The 16,486-nt window shown below is 39.1% G+C and overlaps 2 protein-coding genes across 2 annotated transcripts; both read right to left on the bottom strand.

The window, feature by feature from the left end:
* Positions 1-129: 129 nt before the first annotated feature.
* On the bottom strand, positions 130-4,178 carry LOC135118865 (peritrophin-48-like). The gene is made up of 4 exons (XM_064041928.1): positions 4,102-4,178; positions 2,745-2,923; positions 1,187-1,450; positions 130-219 (listed from the first exon to the last, which is right to left on the bottom strand). The coding sequence occupies exons 1-4, from the start codon at positions 4,103-4,105 to the stop codon at positions 130-132; spliced, it is 537 nt and encodes a 178-aa protein (XP_063897998.1). The 5' UTR covers positions 4,106-4,178.
* Positions 4,179-6,744: 2,566 nt separating this feature from the next.
* LOC110374865 (E3 ubiquitin-protein ligase RNF113A) lies at positions 6,745-13,662 on the bottom strand. Its single transcript, XM_064042096.1, has 7 exons — positions 13,378-13,662; positions 12,795-12,946; positions 9,420-9,572; positions 8,845-8,972; positions 8,475-8,536; positions 7,553-7,730; positions 6,745-6,940 (listed from the first exon to the last, which is right to left on the bottom strand). The coding sequence occupies exons 1-7, from the start codon at positions 13,469-13,471 to the stop codon at positions 6,766-6,768; spliced, it is 942 nt and encodes a 313-aa protein (XP_063898166.1). The 5' UTR covers positions 13,472-13,662; the 3' UTR covers positions 6,745-6,765.
* Between the last annotated feature and the right edge of the window lie 2,824 nt (positions 13,663-16,486).

Here is a 16,486-nt window from a genome sequence, read left to right as displayed (position 1 = left end):
ATACTATTAAGTGCCGATTCAATAAAAGATAAGATTAAAAAAAGGTTTACAAGAGAATATGTTTAAACTGTGTTATTACAAATGGTGTCTTATTTACAAGAACTGGGCATCAATTTTCAGTAAATGTTGTTACTTACGTGTTGTTTTAGGAGTTGTTGTACTTGTACTCGTTGTTGTTGTACTGGTAATACAATTGTAGTGTGTTGGGGGCACGCAAAACTGGAAAAGAGTTGGGTTAATAACATCTTTGAAAAAAATAAAACTGCTTGGAATATAATAATATACGTAAAACTTTCTCCTGTCTGACAAATACTACGTATGCTGAGCAGAATCGGTTGAGCCAAACGTGAGATAATTGCACACTTATAACAAATATATGCTGACATTAGTTACATAGTGGCCTACATAACATACAGGGGCCCGATTCTACTAATTTTACTTAAGCGACATACGATTCACATCTGACTGAGATCCAATCACGACTCATTTACGATTGAAGCCTATGTGGCATTTCTTTTAAATAAACGTTTTTATCGACGATTTACGATTGCAATATGATTGTAGGTAGGGCTGCCATCTCGAATTTCGCCAAACCCGGACAAACATTTAAAAAACCCGGACATTTGGCGTAAATCGCATTTTTCCCCCGAACGAGTACGATTTTGTTTAAACACAATAATACCTATTTTGTAATCCATTTACTATTAACATATACTTAAATTCAATGAGGTGCTTTCTTACATGAAAAATGTCCGGGTTTTCCCCGGACGCTTCTAGAAAACGCGCCCGGACGTCCCCCGGACGGGGTCAAAACGAGGACAAATCCGGGGAAACCCGGACGGATGGCAGCCCTAATTGTAGGGCAAACTACCGTAGAGACCAAATGGCAGACCAATCGCAAACCAATCGAAGGTCATTATATTAGTTAGAATGCCCGCTAAGGTCAAAACTGCCTTTGCAAATCAATTTCTATTCAATATTGACATTATTAACTTAGCAGAATCGGGCCCCAGGTCAAACCTCTTGCATTTTTGGGATTAAATACTTGACTTTTTAAGAGTTTGTTGGTTTACATGTATCTAAATATTTCACAGACCAATAGAAAAACATTTACTGGGCCATCGTTTGATGAAGTTTATAAGGTAGTAAAAATAACTAGGGCCAAATTGGTGAAGATACAACTTACCTTTTTCGAAGGATCAAACACAAAATCATAAGGGCAATCCACTCGGCTAATTTCACCAATAACACACAGGTAGAAAAGCCTACAATTTTCCGGGTCACCCTCAATCCATGTACTCTTTTCATGACATTCCGGTAACGCTAGTTTACGTCGACGGATGTCAATTTGTGATGTTTCCTCAGCAGCCCGCTTTTTGATGTTGTTAGGCGTAGGAGAATTTCCTAGGAGTTTGGGGTCACATTTTCCTACGTTTTTTGGTAGGCATTTCTGGAATTAATGTTTGTTTAGTTGTTTTAGAATTTACGTGATTTTTAGGGTTCCGTACCCAAAGGGTAAAACGGGACCCTATTGTTTTCGCTCCTACGTCCGTCCGTCCGTCAGTCATTAAGCTATATGTCATGAACCGTGATAGTTAGAGAGTTGAAATTTTCACAGATGATGTATTTCTGTTGCCGCTATAATAACAAATACTGAAAACTAGAATAAAATAAATATTTTGGGGGGGCTCCCATACAACAAACGTGATTGTTTTGCTAATTTTGGCTCGATGTCGATAACAGCAACAGGTAGATGCGGTTTTATAAATAATGGTACGGAACCCTTCGTCCGCCTCGCACTTAGCCGGTTTTTTTGTTTGATTTGGATGGTTTTCGCCAAAATAATGTTTCTTTGGTAAATTTTGAGAGAATCAAAGAAATTGGCGTTTGTTATCAGGTCATGTCGATGATTTTCTTTGCAAGTAAAACGTGACTTTAATTTATGCATTCGTGCAAATCAGATGAAACCATCTAAATCGATTCTCTCCCATTTTACCATGAAATGGTCACACAAACAAATTACGTAGTTTTACTTTTTTCTTGTATTAAAAACTAGCCGTTTTCCCGCGGTTTCACCCGCGTCCCGTGGGAGCTACTGCCCGCACCGGGATAAAATATAGCCTATGTTACTCGCAGATAATATAGCTTTCTAATGGTGAAAGAATATTTGAAATCGGTCCAGTAGTTTTTGAGTTTATCCGTTACAACCAAACAAACAAACAAAGTTTTCCTCTTTATAATATTAGTATAGATAAAACTAGCTGATATTCATTTTTTTACACGCGTTCCAAACTGAAACTAAGATTGGATCTACACGGTGCATGTAGCTGGAGCAAGTTAACATGCGCAAGTGACAAGAGCACGCGGGTGGGTATTTTGCTTTGGTACATGCGCGAGTCGCTGAACCCGCACGTTTTTAAAATGCATGTAACCTGCGCATGTGCCTCAACATGCGCAAGCCACCGTGTAGATGCACCCTAAGCTGTAGTTACAGCCCCCAGCGGTGCCTAACAGGGCCAAGGTCTGCCAGGGCTGCGGGATTGTTCACGCGTGTTACCGCGGCCCTGGTACATAAAAGGGCTACGACGGAACACGACGGTTAATAGTCAGGACACTCCCTCACCGCTGCTAACCCACAGCGGGAGGGGTCATTTGATGATTTTTGACGTCGTTAAAAAAAAGCTGTAGTTACAGTTTTACCTTAACGAAGTTTTAAAGCATGATGCAATAAACTAAAAACTTACGTTTTCCACGACATCGAAGACCTGTCCTTGTGGACACTGTCCCACAGTTGGTACACCTCGCTTGCAATATGTGTACTTGTCACAATCAGTTTCGTGTGGAAAGGCACTTTTCTGACGGTTCAAACATGGATTCCCGAAGACACACACTGAATATAACAGCAGGAATATTAGGTGGGAATCTGTGAATAAATAAATATTAATAATTATAATGCTGAAGAGTTTGATTGTTCGTTTGCTAACCTACTTTTATACAGGTTCGTGCAGAATATCCCACGGGATGCTGGTAAACCGTTGGCAGAAGCTTATAAAATCATCATCATCAGCCTATCGCAGTTCACTGCTGGACATAGGCCTCTCAAGTGCACGCCACTGAGATCTATTTTCGGCTTCTCGCATCCAGCTCCTGCCAGCCGTCTTGCGCAAGTCATCACTCCACCGTGCCTGAGGATGAGGACGTCCTACACTACGTTTGCCGAGGCGATAATGAAACCCTCCTACCTGATTATCGGCTACGGCGACTGTTCTCATATAAGGAGATCAGCCAGCTGCGCAGGACATATTATAGTGCACGAGCATTTGCGCAGACACAGGTGCACTCACTATTCCTTCACTCTCATAGCGCGATGGGACGGCAATCCGACACCACCGGAGAGAAATCAGGTGCAGGGCCGACATTTACGTGCTCTCCGATGCACGGGTGTATCTATCACCTACTTCCAGGCTCTGGGCTGATGTGGACGTTTCTTAAACCTCTAAAGCTACGTTACTGCCAAGTTTCGCTAAATTATTTCTGTAATTTTGCGTGAAAGAGGTATAAACTCCCATACATACCTATGTATTTACAAACTTTTGCTTTTATGTAACATTAAGTAAGTCTGACACCAGTCTAGCCAAAGGGTATCGGGTTGCCCGGGTAACTGGGTTGAGGAGGTCAGATAGGCAGTCGCTTCTTGTAAAGCACTAGTACTGAGCTACATCCGGTTAGACTGGAAGCCGAACCCAACATAGTTGGGAAAAAGGCTCGGAGGATGGTGATGATGCCTTTATGTATAAAATTAGTATAGGAGGCATTTTAAGGATTGTCAAACTAACGAGATCACAGCTAGATCTAGGAATCCTAACATTACATTAGAAAATATCTGACTACACAATATATTTAGTTTTATGAAAATCTACGATTACGTAAATAAATAAGTATAATCTTGATAAATATAACATTTCACGCTTTCAAACTCCAATTACTTTTCAAAACTAATTGCACGACCACCATTTTATAAAAAATTGGGCATCATACTTATTTTTAAGCAAAGTTTTCGTCGTTTAATCTCAAAAAAATATATTTTACATAACTACTCACCCATTTGATATGTGCCAATCGGTTTGCTGGTCTCCTAACAATGCAGAAACGACAATAAACCTTTACAATCTTATTATAAATAATTACCGAAGAAAATCGATTAAAAACTGAATCGTAAGATTAATGATTTTAGCATACATATTATATATTTATTTTATGACGTAATGTGCATCAATTGGGGCGAAGAAAGAATTTGTTTTATTTTGAACTAATTTGCGACTTTCGCCAATTAGTTTGCGGGCTGTCATTTGAACATCTTTGGTAGTCGTTACGGGTAGTCAGAAGCCAGTAAGTCTCACAACCAGTCTTAGGCCGTATACGGCCTTACGCAGTATCGGGTTGCTCGGGTAACTGGGTTGAGGAAGTCAGATAGGCAGGCACTCCTTGTAAAACACTGGTACCTACTCAGCTGCTGAGCTGCATCTAGTTAGACTGGAAGCTGACCCTAACATAGTTGGGAAAAGGCTAGGCAGATGATGGGTTTCATGTGAATTTCTGAATCTGTTGTCCCATATTTGGGAAAAGGTGTTCTAATATCTCGTCAGCATGAAGTAAAGCATTTTTATCAGATTATCAGGCAAGATTGTCAGGCGTTTCATAATTTCAATGCTATGCAGTACTATGACGCACACAAATGAATCTCGTGTTTCGGAAGGCACGTTAAATTGTTGAGTCCCGGCTGTCATATATGACCGTATGACAGCAAATAAATATTAGGTATGTAGGCAGGTATTTTAGAACACTTTTATTGGAGGGAAATAGTTCTCTCAGGAAGCGGGTAGGACCTTTGAAGGTAGCCAGCTTACTCATTATGTAGTTGGAAGAGTTTGTTTGTGCACTCATATCAGGAAGAATTGGAAACATCGTGGTGGTCAGTGCATTCAAAGAATTGGAAAAAGTCGTGGTGGCCCAGTGGGCAAAGAACCAACCTCGCTCGAACCAACCAGGTCAGGCAAGTACCAATGCAACTTTTCTAAGTGTGTTTGTACTTTCTGAGGATATCTTAGAAGACACCAATGATTGTGTTTCGGATGGCTCGTTAAACTGTAGGTCCCGGCTGTCATCGAACATGCTTGGCAGTCGTTGCGGGTAGTCAGAAGCCAGTAATTCTGACAACCAGTCTTGCCTAGGGGTATTGGGTTGCCCGGGTAACTGGGTTGAGGAGGTCAGATAAGCAGTCGCTTCTTGTAAAGAACTGATACTCAGCTGCATCCAGTTAGATTGGAAGCCGACCCCAACGTTGTAGGGAAAATGCTCGTGAGATGATAATGGATGGTTCCGTGTGAATTTTCTGTTAGATATACAGGTATTCCATATCCGGAAAAAGGCGTTTTGATATTTCTTCAGCATGAAGAAAATCATTTTTTTTATGCGTTTACGTTTACGTTTTGGTTTTTAAACTAGAAATGATTTTAAGGATGAGACTACAATGCTATGCTGTACTGAGACTCACACAAATGAATCTCGTGTTTCGGAAGGCACGTGAACTTGGTGAGTCTCGGCTGTCATTTGAACATCTTTGGCAGTTACGGGTAGAGAAGACAGTAAGTCTGACAACCAGTCTTGCCTAGGGGTATTGGGTTGCCCGAATAACTTGGTTGAGGAGGTCAGATAGGACAGTCGCTCTTGTGGCACGTTGGTACTCAGCTGCATTCTGTTAGACTGGAAGCCGACCCCAACATAGTTTTGAAAAGGCTAGGCAGATGATGACTTTAAAACCGATGAACGATTTTCTTTTGTTGCAAAATTAACTTAGGGAACTTGACCTACTGTTTTGATTCTATTTGATGGTATACAACTAAAACTACGTAGGCGTTTTAAATTCCTATGCAATTAGTTAATCACTAATTCTGTATTAGGTAATATTACCTATATATTTCAACACTAAACTATGTTTTATCTTAAACTATATAGTGGCTTCTAGACCGATTGACGGTCACGTCTACTGTTCTCTGAAGATCAGCCAGCTGCGCAGGACATATTATAGTGCACAAGCATTTGCGCAGACACAGGTGCACTCACTATTCCTTCACTCTCATAGCGCGATGGGACGATAATCCGATACGACCGGAGAGAGATCAGGCGAAGGACCGACATTAACGTGCTCACTGATGCACGGGTGTATCAATCAACAACTTCCAGACTCCGGGCTGCTTTGTGAAAGTTTCTTAGAATCCAGAAAGCTAGTTCAGCCCATCTCGGAGTCAAATCCGAGACCTCGGGCACAAAAGTAGCTAACGCGACAGCTAAAATATTGAGGCTGGCAGTTGAACCGTCTTTTACGCAGTTTCAGCATAGTATTTGTCACACTCAGGAGTAGGTTTAAGGTAAGTACCTATGTATTTTGAGTCACTATTTATTGTAGCATTAATATCTTGCCTGACATCCTTGGCAGTCGGTCGTTACGGGTAGTCAGAAGCCAGTAACACCGTGAGCAACCCAATAACACCAGTCTAACCTAGTGGTATTGGGTTGCTCAGGTAACTGGGTTGCGGGGGTTAGATAGGGCAGTCGCTCCTTGTAAAGCACTGGTACTCAGCTACATCCGGTTAGACTGGAAGCCGACCCCAACATAGTTTGGAAAAGGCTCGGGAGATGATGTAGTGTTTCTTATAATAGAATCACAAATAAATAAACACCACATTTTGAATATAAATTTATTAATCAATCATCACCGCTGTCATCATCATCATCATCATCAGCGAGGCGCCTCGGCAGCTTGGCTTCCAACTCCTTAGCCGGGTTGAACATGCCACTAGTCTGCGCGTTACATATGAAACAACGACTCGACTTCTTGTAGTTCTCTAACGCGCATTTCTCGCAGAAATAGTGTTTGCATCTGGGAATATAGAAAAAAATAATGTTAAGTAAAAACTTAAAAACCGGCCAAGTGGGAGTCGGACTCGCGCACGAAGGGTTCCATACCCCTGGACGTTCCATACGGAACCCTCATAAAAAGTAGTAGTAGTAAAAAAATAAAAACACTACTATTTCTACCATAGAAAACTACCATTTGTGACATGACTAACAGAATTACTTACAACTAAAAGATATTTTCTTCCCTTTTCTTAATTAAGTCTTCTTTTTTTTCTTCATCAATTCGTATGTACAATAATACTAACTTGCATGCAAATTATGCGCATTTGTAAAAAAATAATATTTATTTATACAGTTATGTATGTGTTATCATAAGAATTTGTATTGTATTTATTTAATTAACCTGATAAAAATAATCATCCTTTTTTTTGTTTAACGACGTCAAAAATCTTCAAATAACCCCTCCCGCTGTGGGTTAGCAGCGGTGAGGGAGTGTCAGACTCTTACTGACTAAACACCGTCGTGTTCCGTCGTAGGCCTTTTATGTACCAGGGCCGCGGTATCTCTTTCGAACAACCCGCCGACATAAAAATAATCATGCTTAAGATGAACAGTATAATGATAAACCACGTACTTGGTAACGACAGGATCTGTGAAGCTATTCCTGCAGATGAAGCAGCGGAAAGGCAGCTCCTCATCGCTGGACACCTCGTAGTCGGAGTCGCCGGCAGCAGCACCTCCCTCCGTCTCTTCGCGTTCCAGCTGCCAGCCGTGCTTGTAGTCCGATCGGTCGTGGAGGAACTTGCAGGAGTCTGGAATGGGCAAAAGGCTTTTAGAAATCCTTCAAGCGTGGTTATCGGCACGAATCTTGAGCTCTGACCTTCACCTGCGCAGAAGTAATTTATTGTGTCCCTTTGTGGTATGAAGTGAGGCGCGGGGGCGGGCTAAAGCGGTGATTGGCCCGCAGTGCATCGCGTCATAGCCGTAAATCACTTCTGCGCAGATGTAGGTCAGAGCTCAAGATTCGTGCCGATAACTATATACAGTTTATTAGAGGTTTCTTGTTTCTGGAGAGTTTGTTGGGCCACTTCTTCTTCCCAGCAAAACACATAGGAAGTGGTGAAGGGCGGACGTTTTGGGGCTGTCTTTTCAAATTTGACCTTCAAAAAGTAGTTTTCAGCCTACTGTCACTAGATGAATTTTTAGTTTATTTCTCACAGTCATATAAGACCTGTAAGTCCTAGTAGACTATCTTTGTACCTTGTAATTAAATCAGTTGAGTATATTGGGAAGAGGAGACATAGTTGCTCTCGCATTAATAATATTAGTAGGTAGGGTTGTATGTTCAATGCAATTCTTCTTCTTCCTTCTGCCCTGTTCTCAATTTTATTTGTGGTCGGCGCAAAATGTCATTCTCTTCCATTTTCCCCTGTCACTCGTCATACTGACACTCACTCCCTTCCTATTCATGTCATCTTTCAGGCAATCCATCCATCTTTTCTTAGGTCACTTAGGATATTCAATGAAAATAAAAATATTCTATTCTAACTACTGACCTCCAAAACCACAGAATCCAGTTTCTTTGTAATCTTTGCAAATGTCTGGTTGGTAGTCCCATCTGTAAATAAAAATAAGATAATTATGTTTTGATGACCATACAAAAGATGGGCTCAAAATATTATTTACACGTGAATTCATTTCATCAAATAAAATATGTATAAAAATTTAAAATATAGTTCGTTAATAAAAATAAAGAAATAAAAGCATTTTTCACATCTAAATGTGCCTTAAAGGTTGTTTAATTTTAGACAATGTCTAACTAAGGAGTGTTAAGCTCAAAGCTGTAATGGCGAGATTCTATCAAATGCTTATTTCTAGCATGTTTTAGGACTTTCTAAACTCTAAACAGTAAAAATGTCTCCATACCTGACGGTAGCCCTAAGATTAGCCGGAGCTCTGATGGGTCCCTTCCTCACGAGTCCTGAGCTGGCGTTACCGGCTGCCGTATCACGTTTCTTGTAATACTGAGCGTAGTTATTCATGCCGCGGTATACCTAGAATTTTATGAGAAAATGTATTAATTATAACTCAAGTCGTGGTCAAGGAAGTCGTGGTGGCCTAGTGGGTAAAGGACCAACCTCTCAAGTATGATTGCGCGGGTTCGAGCCCAGGTCAGGCAAGTACCAATGCAACTTTTCTAAGTTAGTATGTACTTTCTAAGTATATCTTAGATTAGACACCGAAGACTGTGTTTCGGATGGCACGTTAAACTGTAGGTCCCGGCTGTCATTGAACATCCTTGGCAGTCGTTGTGGGTAGTCAGAAGCCAGTAGGTCTGACACCAGTCTAACTAAGGGGTATTGGGTTGTCCGGGTAACTGGGTTGAGGAGGTCAGATATGGCAGTCGCTCCTTGTAAAGCACTGGTACTCAGCTGAATCCGGTTAGACTGGAAGCCGACCCCAACATGATTGGGAAAAAGGCTCGGAGGATAGTGACATACCTTATCATCGGCCTGTCCTTGTAATTCTTCGTTAATCTTCTGTGCTTTCTCGAATATAGCCTGTGCGTCTCGATCACGTTCCGTGTCTAACTCGTAGGTAGCTGTGGCGTTCTCTCTCTGCTGTTGTACTGATAGTGTAGTCCTTTGTTTTGTCTGAAAACAAGAGTTGAAATAAGTTCAGTTGTTACATTCAAATCTATACTAATATTATAAAGCTGAAGAGTTTGTTTGTTTGTTTGAACGCGCTAATCTCAGGAACTACTGGTCCGATTTGAAAATTTCTTTCAGTGATAGATAGCCCATTTATCGAGGAAGGCTATAGGCTACTTTTTATCCCAGTACGGGAAGTAGTTCCCACGGGTTGCGGGTGAAACCGCTGGCAGAAGCTAGTGTTGAAATAAATTATAATGATATCTGTTGTAAAGCTACAAAGCTAAGTGTGAGTCAGACTGTCAGTCGTATGCAGGATACTGTAAAATTTTCAATTTTGAGTATTTATATTAACTTTATTTGAATTTTATTTACTTTTTAAGTAAATATGTACTTAATATACAACACAATATTCTAAGCATATATCAAGAATCCATCTGTTACAGTTAATAATCAATAATAATAGTAATATCAAGAAGATATATTTTGGGATGGTCCCTATAATATTTATTTTAAATACTGAACACCAGGATTTCATTATTTATTTGTGATAGCAGCAACAGAAACACATCTTTGAAAATTTCAACTTTCTAAGTACCATAGCTTTTGAGTTTTGAGATTCTTCTTCGACTGATGCTGAGAAGCTTTTGCGTAGTAGTGTACCCAAGTGTGACTTCTTGTTCAAGTTTAAGCATGTAACGCCGCATGACGTCATCAATGTCTTCAAAACTCTTAAGTCAAAAAACACCGGTGATTACTGGGGTATTTCCACTAAACTTTTAAGTAATATCATTGACATTGTTGCTCCCTATCTAGCTGTTACATTCAATAAATGCGTTGATGCGGGTGTATTTCCGGACCTCATGAAACAAAGTAAAGTCGTTCCCTTGTTTAAATCAGGAACCAAGTCGGATATTGGTAACTTTAGACCAATTTCAATTCTACCAGCGTTTAGTAAAATATTTGAAAAGTTAATACTCAAGCAGTTGCTCAGTTATTTTAATGTAAATTGCCTCCTCCATAGCGAACAATATGGCTTTACTAGAGGTCGTTCGACTACTGATGCTGGTGTTGCTCTTTTAAAACATATTTTTAATGCATGGGAAAACTCTCAAAACGCAATTGGAGTCTTTTGCGACCTCTCCAAAGCATTTGATTGCGTTCAACATGACACACTTTTACGCAAGTTACGTTATTACGGCGTTCAAAACGGAGCTTTAAACGTCATAGAATCATATTTAAATCATAGATTGCAATGCGTAGACATCAACGGTGTCAAATCTTCAGGCCTACCAGTTCAATTAGGCGTGCCGCAGGGTTCTATTCTAGGTCCTTTCTTATTCTTAGTGTATATAAATGATTTACCATTCCATTTAAAAAATATATGTGATGTAGTATTATTTGCAGATGATACATCTCTCATTTTCAAAGTTGATAGGAATAGGCAGCAGTTTGATGACGTGAACAATGCACTCTCCTTAGTTACGCACTGGTTTACAGCAAATAATTTAGTTCTTAATGCTAAAAAAACCAAATGTGTTAAGTTCACTTTGCCTAATGTAAAAGACTTAGGACCTAAGATAATCCTAAATAATGAAGTTCTTGAAACTGTGAAGTCAACAGTGTTTCTGGGAATAACAGTTGATGCAAAGCTACAGTGGGGCTCACATATATCTAGCCTCGCGGGTAGACTTAGTTCTGCTGCCTACGCCGTCAGAAAAGTAAGACAATTCACTGACGTAGACACAGCTCGACTAGTCTATTTTAGTTATTTTCATTGCGTTATGTCCTACGGTATTCTACTGTGGGGCAAAGCTGCAGATATAGAAAACATTTTCGTATTACAGAAACGAGCTGTTCGTGCAATATATAAGTTAGGTAGCAAGCATTCCTTAAGGGAACTTTTAAAGAAATAGGTATCCTTACTGTGGCATCGCAATTCATCCTTGCTAACATATTATACATTAGGCAGAATATTCATCACTACACCAAGAAAAGTGATGTCCACAGTATCAACACTAGGAACAAGCATAAACTGTGCGTACCCATTCACAGGCTTCACAAGGTACATGGAACATTTATGGGGCTTGGTATTCGATTTTATAATAAACTTCCTCAGTCGTTTTTAGAATTGCCTTTTGATAAATTTAAAGTGCAGGTCAAATCTATTCTGTCGAAGAAAGCTTATTATACAGTTAATGACTACATAAACGATAAAAATAGTTGGTCCTCATGTTAAACACTGGACAGCTTCAAAAGTTATCTTTATGAGTTGATGTGATTTATATTATTTTATACGTGACATTTTTTATTTTTATGTATACTGACTAATTACCATCATCGTTCTGTTTTTACGATGAGTTGTTCCTTAATTTTGTAAATGGTCTACTAGCGACTGCGAATCTATTAGTATTAACTGTTTTCTTGTCGTGTAGCTGCAAGTCGTCATGCTCCCTTTGACGGTATTGCTTGCGGTAGCGTCGGTGGTCGGGTTGCCTCCCTCCCTCAAAAATGTGCGAGGGGGGCGATGGCTGATCCTCGCGTTATGCTCGTGAACGGGTGCTGCTTGTGGTACCAGGTCGTCTTGCTGACTACATATTTGTACACCCGTAATTTACCTAATGTATATGATTTTGGTTTGAACGGTAGTCCTAGTTCACCGTTTTCATTGTTTATGTTGTTATTTTATTTTTATTTTAATTTTTCATAAAAACTGTTTGACATGTCGGTGGGTGCACCCTAAACTATATCTATCTTCACTGAATGGAGGCTTTATATTTTTTATATTTTTCACTCTTTTTTTAATAGATTTCTTTTGTAACTGCTTGAGTAATAGGTATGGGTAAGGTGTGTACTAGCCAACATGATTAACTATTTGAATTGATTTTATATACAAATTTATGTACACAATGTTGTATAGTGATATTTAAATATTTGTATACGGTTCTTCAAACCATACAGACAGAATTGTGTTGCTGGGGAGTTTGTTCCACCACTTCTTCTTCCCAGCAAAACACATAGGAAGTGGTGAAGGGCGGGCGTTTTGGGGCTGTCTTTTGTATTGACGTTCGAAAAGTGCTGATTTTCAGCCTACTTTGAATAAATGACTTTTGATTTTGATTTTGATTTTGTTAAAGCTTAGTGTCAGACTCACAACAACGTTTTGGTAATAGGGTCAGTTTTACCCATACATGATTTAACAAACAAAATACAATTCTTACTAACTTTTTCATCATTACTGCTATCACTGTCGACTGTATCTTCAATCTGTGGTTTACTTCTCTTTGTGTCGGTCTTCTGTATATTAGGGTTGTCCTTCTGTGGTCTTTTGGTCGGCAACACCACTGTCTGTTCATCTGAGTCTGAACTGTTTTTCTCTGTAATAAAAAATTATCTAAATTGTGTAAAGAAGGTTGACATTTTCAGAATTTTAAGGTACAAATATTATAATGTTAAAGCTCTAAGATGACTCACTGACCAGCGGGTTGTTTTTAAGTAGTACATGTGCCAGTGGGTGGGTATTTAGGAACTCTGGCAAGATTTAATTTTTTGGTCAGTGGGTCGTCTTTTTTTTAATAATTAACAGGCAAAGTATACCCACTGAATGGGTATTCATTTCACCACTAGCATTATAAAAGTATGTAGTTAATATGATGAGTATTTTAAAAAATACATAAGAAACAAATGCAAATAACAAAATGCAATTTATAACAAAGTATAAGACCCTAACATAACCTAAAAATAAACCAAGATTCACAGCATATTTGACCATTTGCTGAAATATTATGTACAATGTTACGTTTATTACCTTCGGAACTAGATTGTTTACGTTTTCTACCGCCTTTATTTCTTATATTACGCTTTTTAAACGTAGATGGAACCTCAACTTCTACGTCCGACATTTTCTGTTGTTTAAACTTAAGTTTTACACTATTCACTAGTTATTTAATATGTTTTGCACTTATAGTAAGTTGTACTGTGGTTTTTAATACTATTCCTTTTGTTTAAGAAGAAGAAAAACTGAAAATTGAATCAATTATACAATTGTTTACAAATTATTGACGTGACGCGGTTACAGCGCCATGACATAAGCGTGAAATGTGTCAAAATGACAGCTGTCATTGTCACTGTCACCAAGCAATATAGCGTTTAGATACGTAGACTGAAACCATTTTTATTTACACAAAAGGTTTTGTTCTTAAGCTTTATACATTTTCCACAAATTAGAATCGTTATGACTGTAAAAAACATTTGATTATCTTTTGTTAATTACTACCTAGAATACAAAGCTAATTTTGAAAGAAAAAAAAAAAGAAGTCAAGTTTAATTCTGCCAATGAGTTTTCCGTGACGATCCCCAGGCTTCAGCAGAGTTTTCTGTCTGTTTGTTAGTAGCCCGTTTGCTGCTTTACCAATACCTTATAAACCATTAACCAATAATAATGTGTATTCTGGGCTGTGCGTCAAAAATCATCATACAACTACAAACTGTAATCAAAGATAAAAGAAATATTTCTTAGGTACTTTTTTCGCTTTTCACCGTGACAATAGCTATTTAAATATCAAGCAATCTAATGTTATTTATGTCTTTGTGTTGAGCCATCATTACGAAGACATTTAATAAAGTCTTGGAGGTGTGTCGCATTATGTCCTACAACGAAATTAATCCTTCTTATCTAATCTTAATAATACAAGTAATGAAAAACAAGCGAAAACAATGAACAGTGGATGCCAAAGGTGAAGAATTTATTTATTAACTCTTTTTCCTCTTTATCTATACCTAATAAAAATATCATAACGCTATAAAGCTGAAGAGAGGATAGTAATCAGAAGCCAGAAAAAAAGAAAGAGAGAAAAGAGAAGAAAGTCTGGTATCGGCTTGCCCAGGTAACTGGGTTAAAGAGGTCTATGTAAATTATTGATAAGTACTCAGTTGTATGGCCGGTGGGGGACTGGACGCGATAGATTCCCAGACCCCCTCCACTCAGGCGAGGTCGGAGTGCCGCTGGGCCTTTTTAGTGGGTATACCGGGAACGTCGTTACCGGTGAGTCCCACATACCCCTCTCCCGTCCCCCGACCCCATTTTAGCTCAGATGACAAAAAATGGGACTGAGTTGTATCCTGTTCGACTGGAAGCCGACCACAACATGGTTGGGAGAAAGGTAGTCAGATGGTGTAGAATTGTTTGTTTGCTTAACACAAACTCTTCAGTGTTTTACTTGGAGCTACTGCGTACCTGACTTCCTCAATGTAAGTACTTAAATAAGATATTTGTTCTCGAAGTAGGTTGATTCAGGAATTCTGAAGTGTCTGACAATAGTCCTATCGGGCAATAGTCCTATTATCCTTGTACGTCCTAGTAATATTTATATTTATCATAGAGGAGATCGTGGCTAATAATAGCCGCACGGCTCTATCAATATGATGGACGACCTCGATGGCGCAATGGTCGCCATGTCATGACTGCAGATAATGAGGTCCCGGGTTCGACTCCAGAGTGCTTAGTGCGAGTTTTCGTGAATTTTTACGGACTCACATGAGAGCGCGTATACTAAGATTTGTATGGAACAAAACAGCTCCACCTAGTGTCAAAATTGGAACCTGTTTTGTTCCATACAAACAGTGTTGCCAACAGTTGTAGAAGCTTACCACCAGAGTCAACTTTTAAAACCACCAGAAAACCACTAACAAAAATTTATCCCACACTTAAAATCACCAAATTCACCACTAAAAAAATATTGTTTATATTTTATTGTAACCTAAAACAATTTAATCATCCAAAGATGTAACTCGGCAACGATAGAAAATTAAAACAGACAAAGCATTACATCTGTTTAGCAATTCATCCGACCCGATCCGAATCCTTCACAAATTATAATCGACGTAGTAGTTTCACAAATTGTTTAGTTACGCATTTGACCAATGAATGAGTACTTAATATAATTATATAGTAGTCGTCCACCTTTTTTTTTGTAGATGCTTTTTTGACATTCCGTGAGACTTCAAATCTCCATAGTAACTCCTTAAAGTTGTACCACAAAACTTACATTTCGCTACTTGACCCGCAGTACTTTCAACATTTCGCTACTAAATAGGGGACTTAAACCACCAGTATTAGTGGAAAATCCACTAAGTTGGCAACACTGCATACAAATCTTAGTATACGCGCTCTCATGTGAGTCCGTAAAAAAATTCACGAAAACTCGCACTAAGCACTCTGGTTCGGTCGACATTTGTGTGATGAGCATGTTTGTTGGCCTCGGTCTGGGTGTAATAAGATGTATATATGTAGCTATATGTAATTTATCAGTTGTATCAGTGGTAGCACCCATAACACAAGTTACCTAAATAATAACTTACCATGTGGCTAACCGACCGTGTGTGAAAAAGGTGTCCTGACATTATTTATTTGTTTATAAGGTTAAGCGAATAAATAAATAAGCAACGCTTGACCGCATGTCCTATCAAGCTCCTCCGTGTTTCGGAAGGCACGTTAACCGGAGGGTGTCCCGTTATTTGAACATCTTTGGCAGTCGTTATGGGTAGTCAGAAGCTAGACAGTTTGACAGCCAGTCTTACCAAGGGGTATCAGGTTGCCCGGGTAACTGGGTTGAGGAGGTCGGATAGACAGTCGCTTCTTGTAAAACACTGGTCCTCAGCTGCATCCGGTTAGACTGGAAGCCGACCCCAACATTGTTGAGAAAAGGCTAGGGAAATGGTGATCCTATTAATGTTATAATTGCGAAAGTTTTTAAGGATAAATTAAAAATTGGGTGACTAATTAATATGATTTCACTTCAGTACTTTCCAACCTGTTTTTCCAAACCTCAAAAAATTCTTAGTCTAATGGAAAAAAACTCCATTAAAGCTGTAACAAACAGATAAATCCTGTCACGTATTTTCCTTTCAAAAGATAG

Source organism: Helicoverpa armigera, chromosome 27 (assembly GCF_030705265.1).
Source record: "Helicoverpa armigera isolate CAAS_96S chromosome 27, ASM3070526v1, whole genome shotgun sequence".
NCBI lineage: Eukaryota > Metazoa > Arthropoda > Insecta > Lepidoptera > Noctuidae > Helicoverpa > Helicoverpa armigera.
Note: the sequence above shows the minus strand (reverse complement) of the source record. Positions and strands in the feature narration are given on the sequence as shown.

Coding starts and splice junctions, on each gene's coding strand:
- LOC135118865 (XM_064041928.1), bottom strand. Junction 1,451..2,744: donor TCTTCGATGTCGTGGAAAAC/GTAAGTTTTTAG, acceptor CATTAATTCCAG/AAATGCCTACCAAAAAACGT. Junction 220..1,186: donor TGTTTGATCCTTCGAAAAAG/GTAAGTTGTATC, acceptor ACTCTTTTCCAG/TTTTGCGTGCCCCCAACACA.
- LOC110374865 (XM_064042096.1), bottom strand. CDS start 13,471: ATGTCGGACGTAGAAGTTGAGGTTCCATCTACGTTTAAAAAGCGTAAT. Junction 9,573..12,794: donor ATAGCAGTAATGATGAAAAA/GTTAGTAAGAAT, acceptor TCTTGTTTTCAG/ACAAAACAAAGGACTACACT. Junction 8,537..8,844: donor AATCTTAGGGCTACCGTCAG/GTATGGAGACAT, acceptor TTTTATTTACAG/ATGGGACTACCAACCAGACA.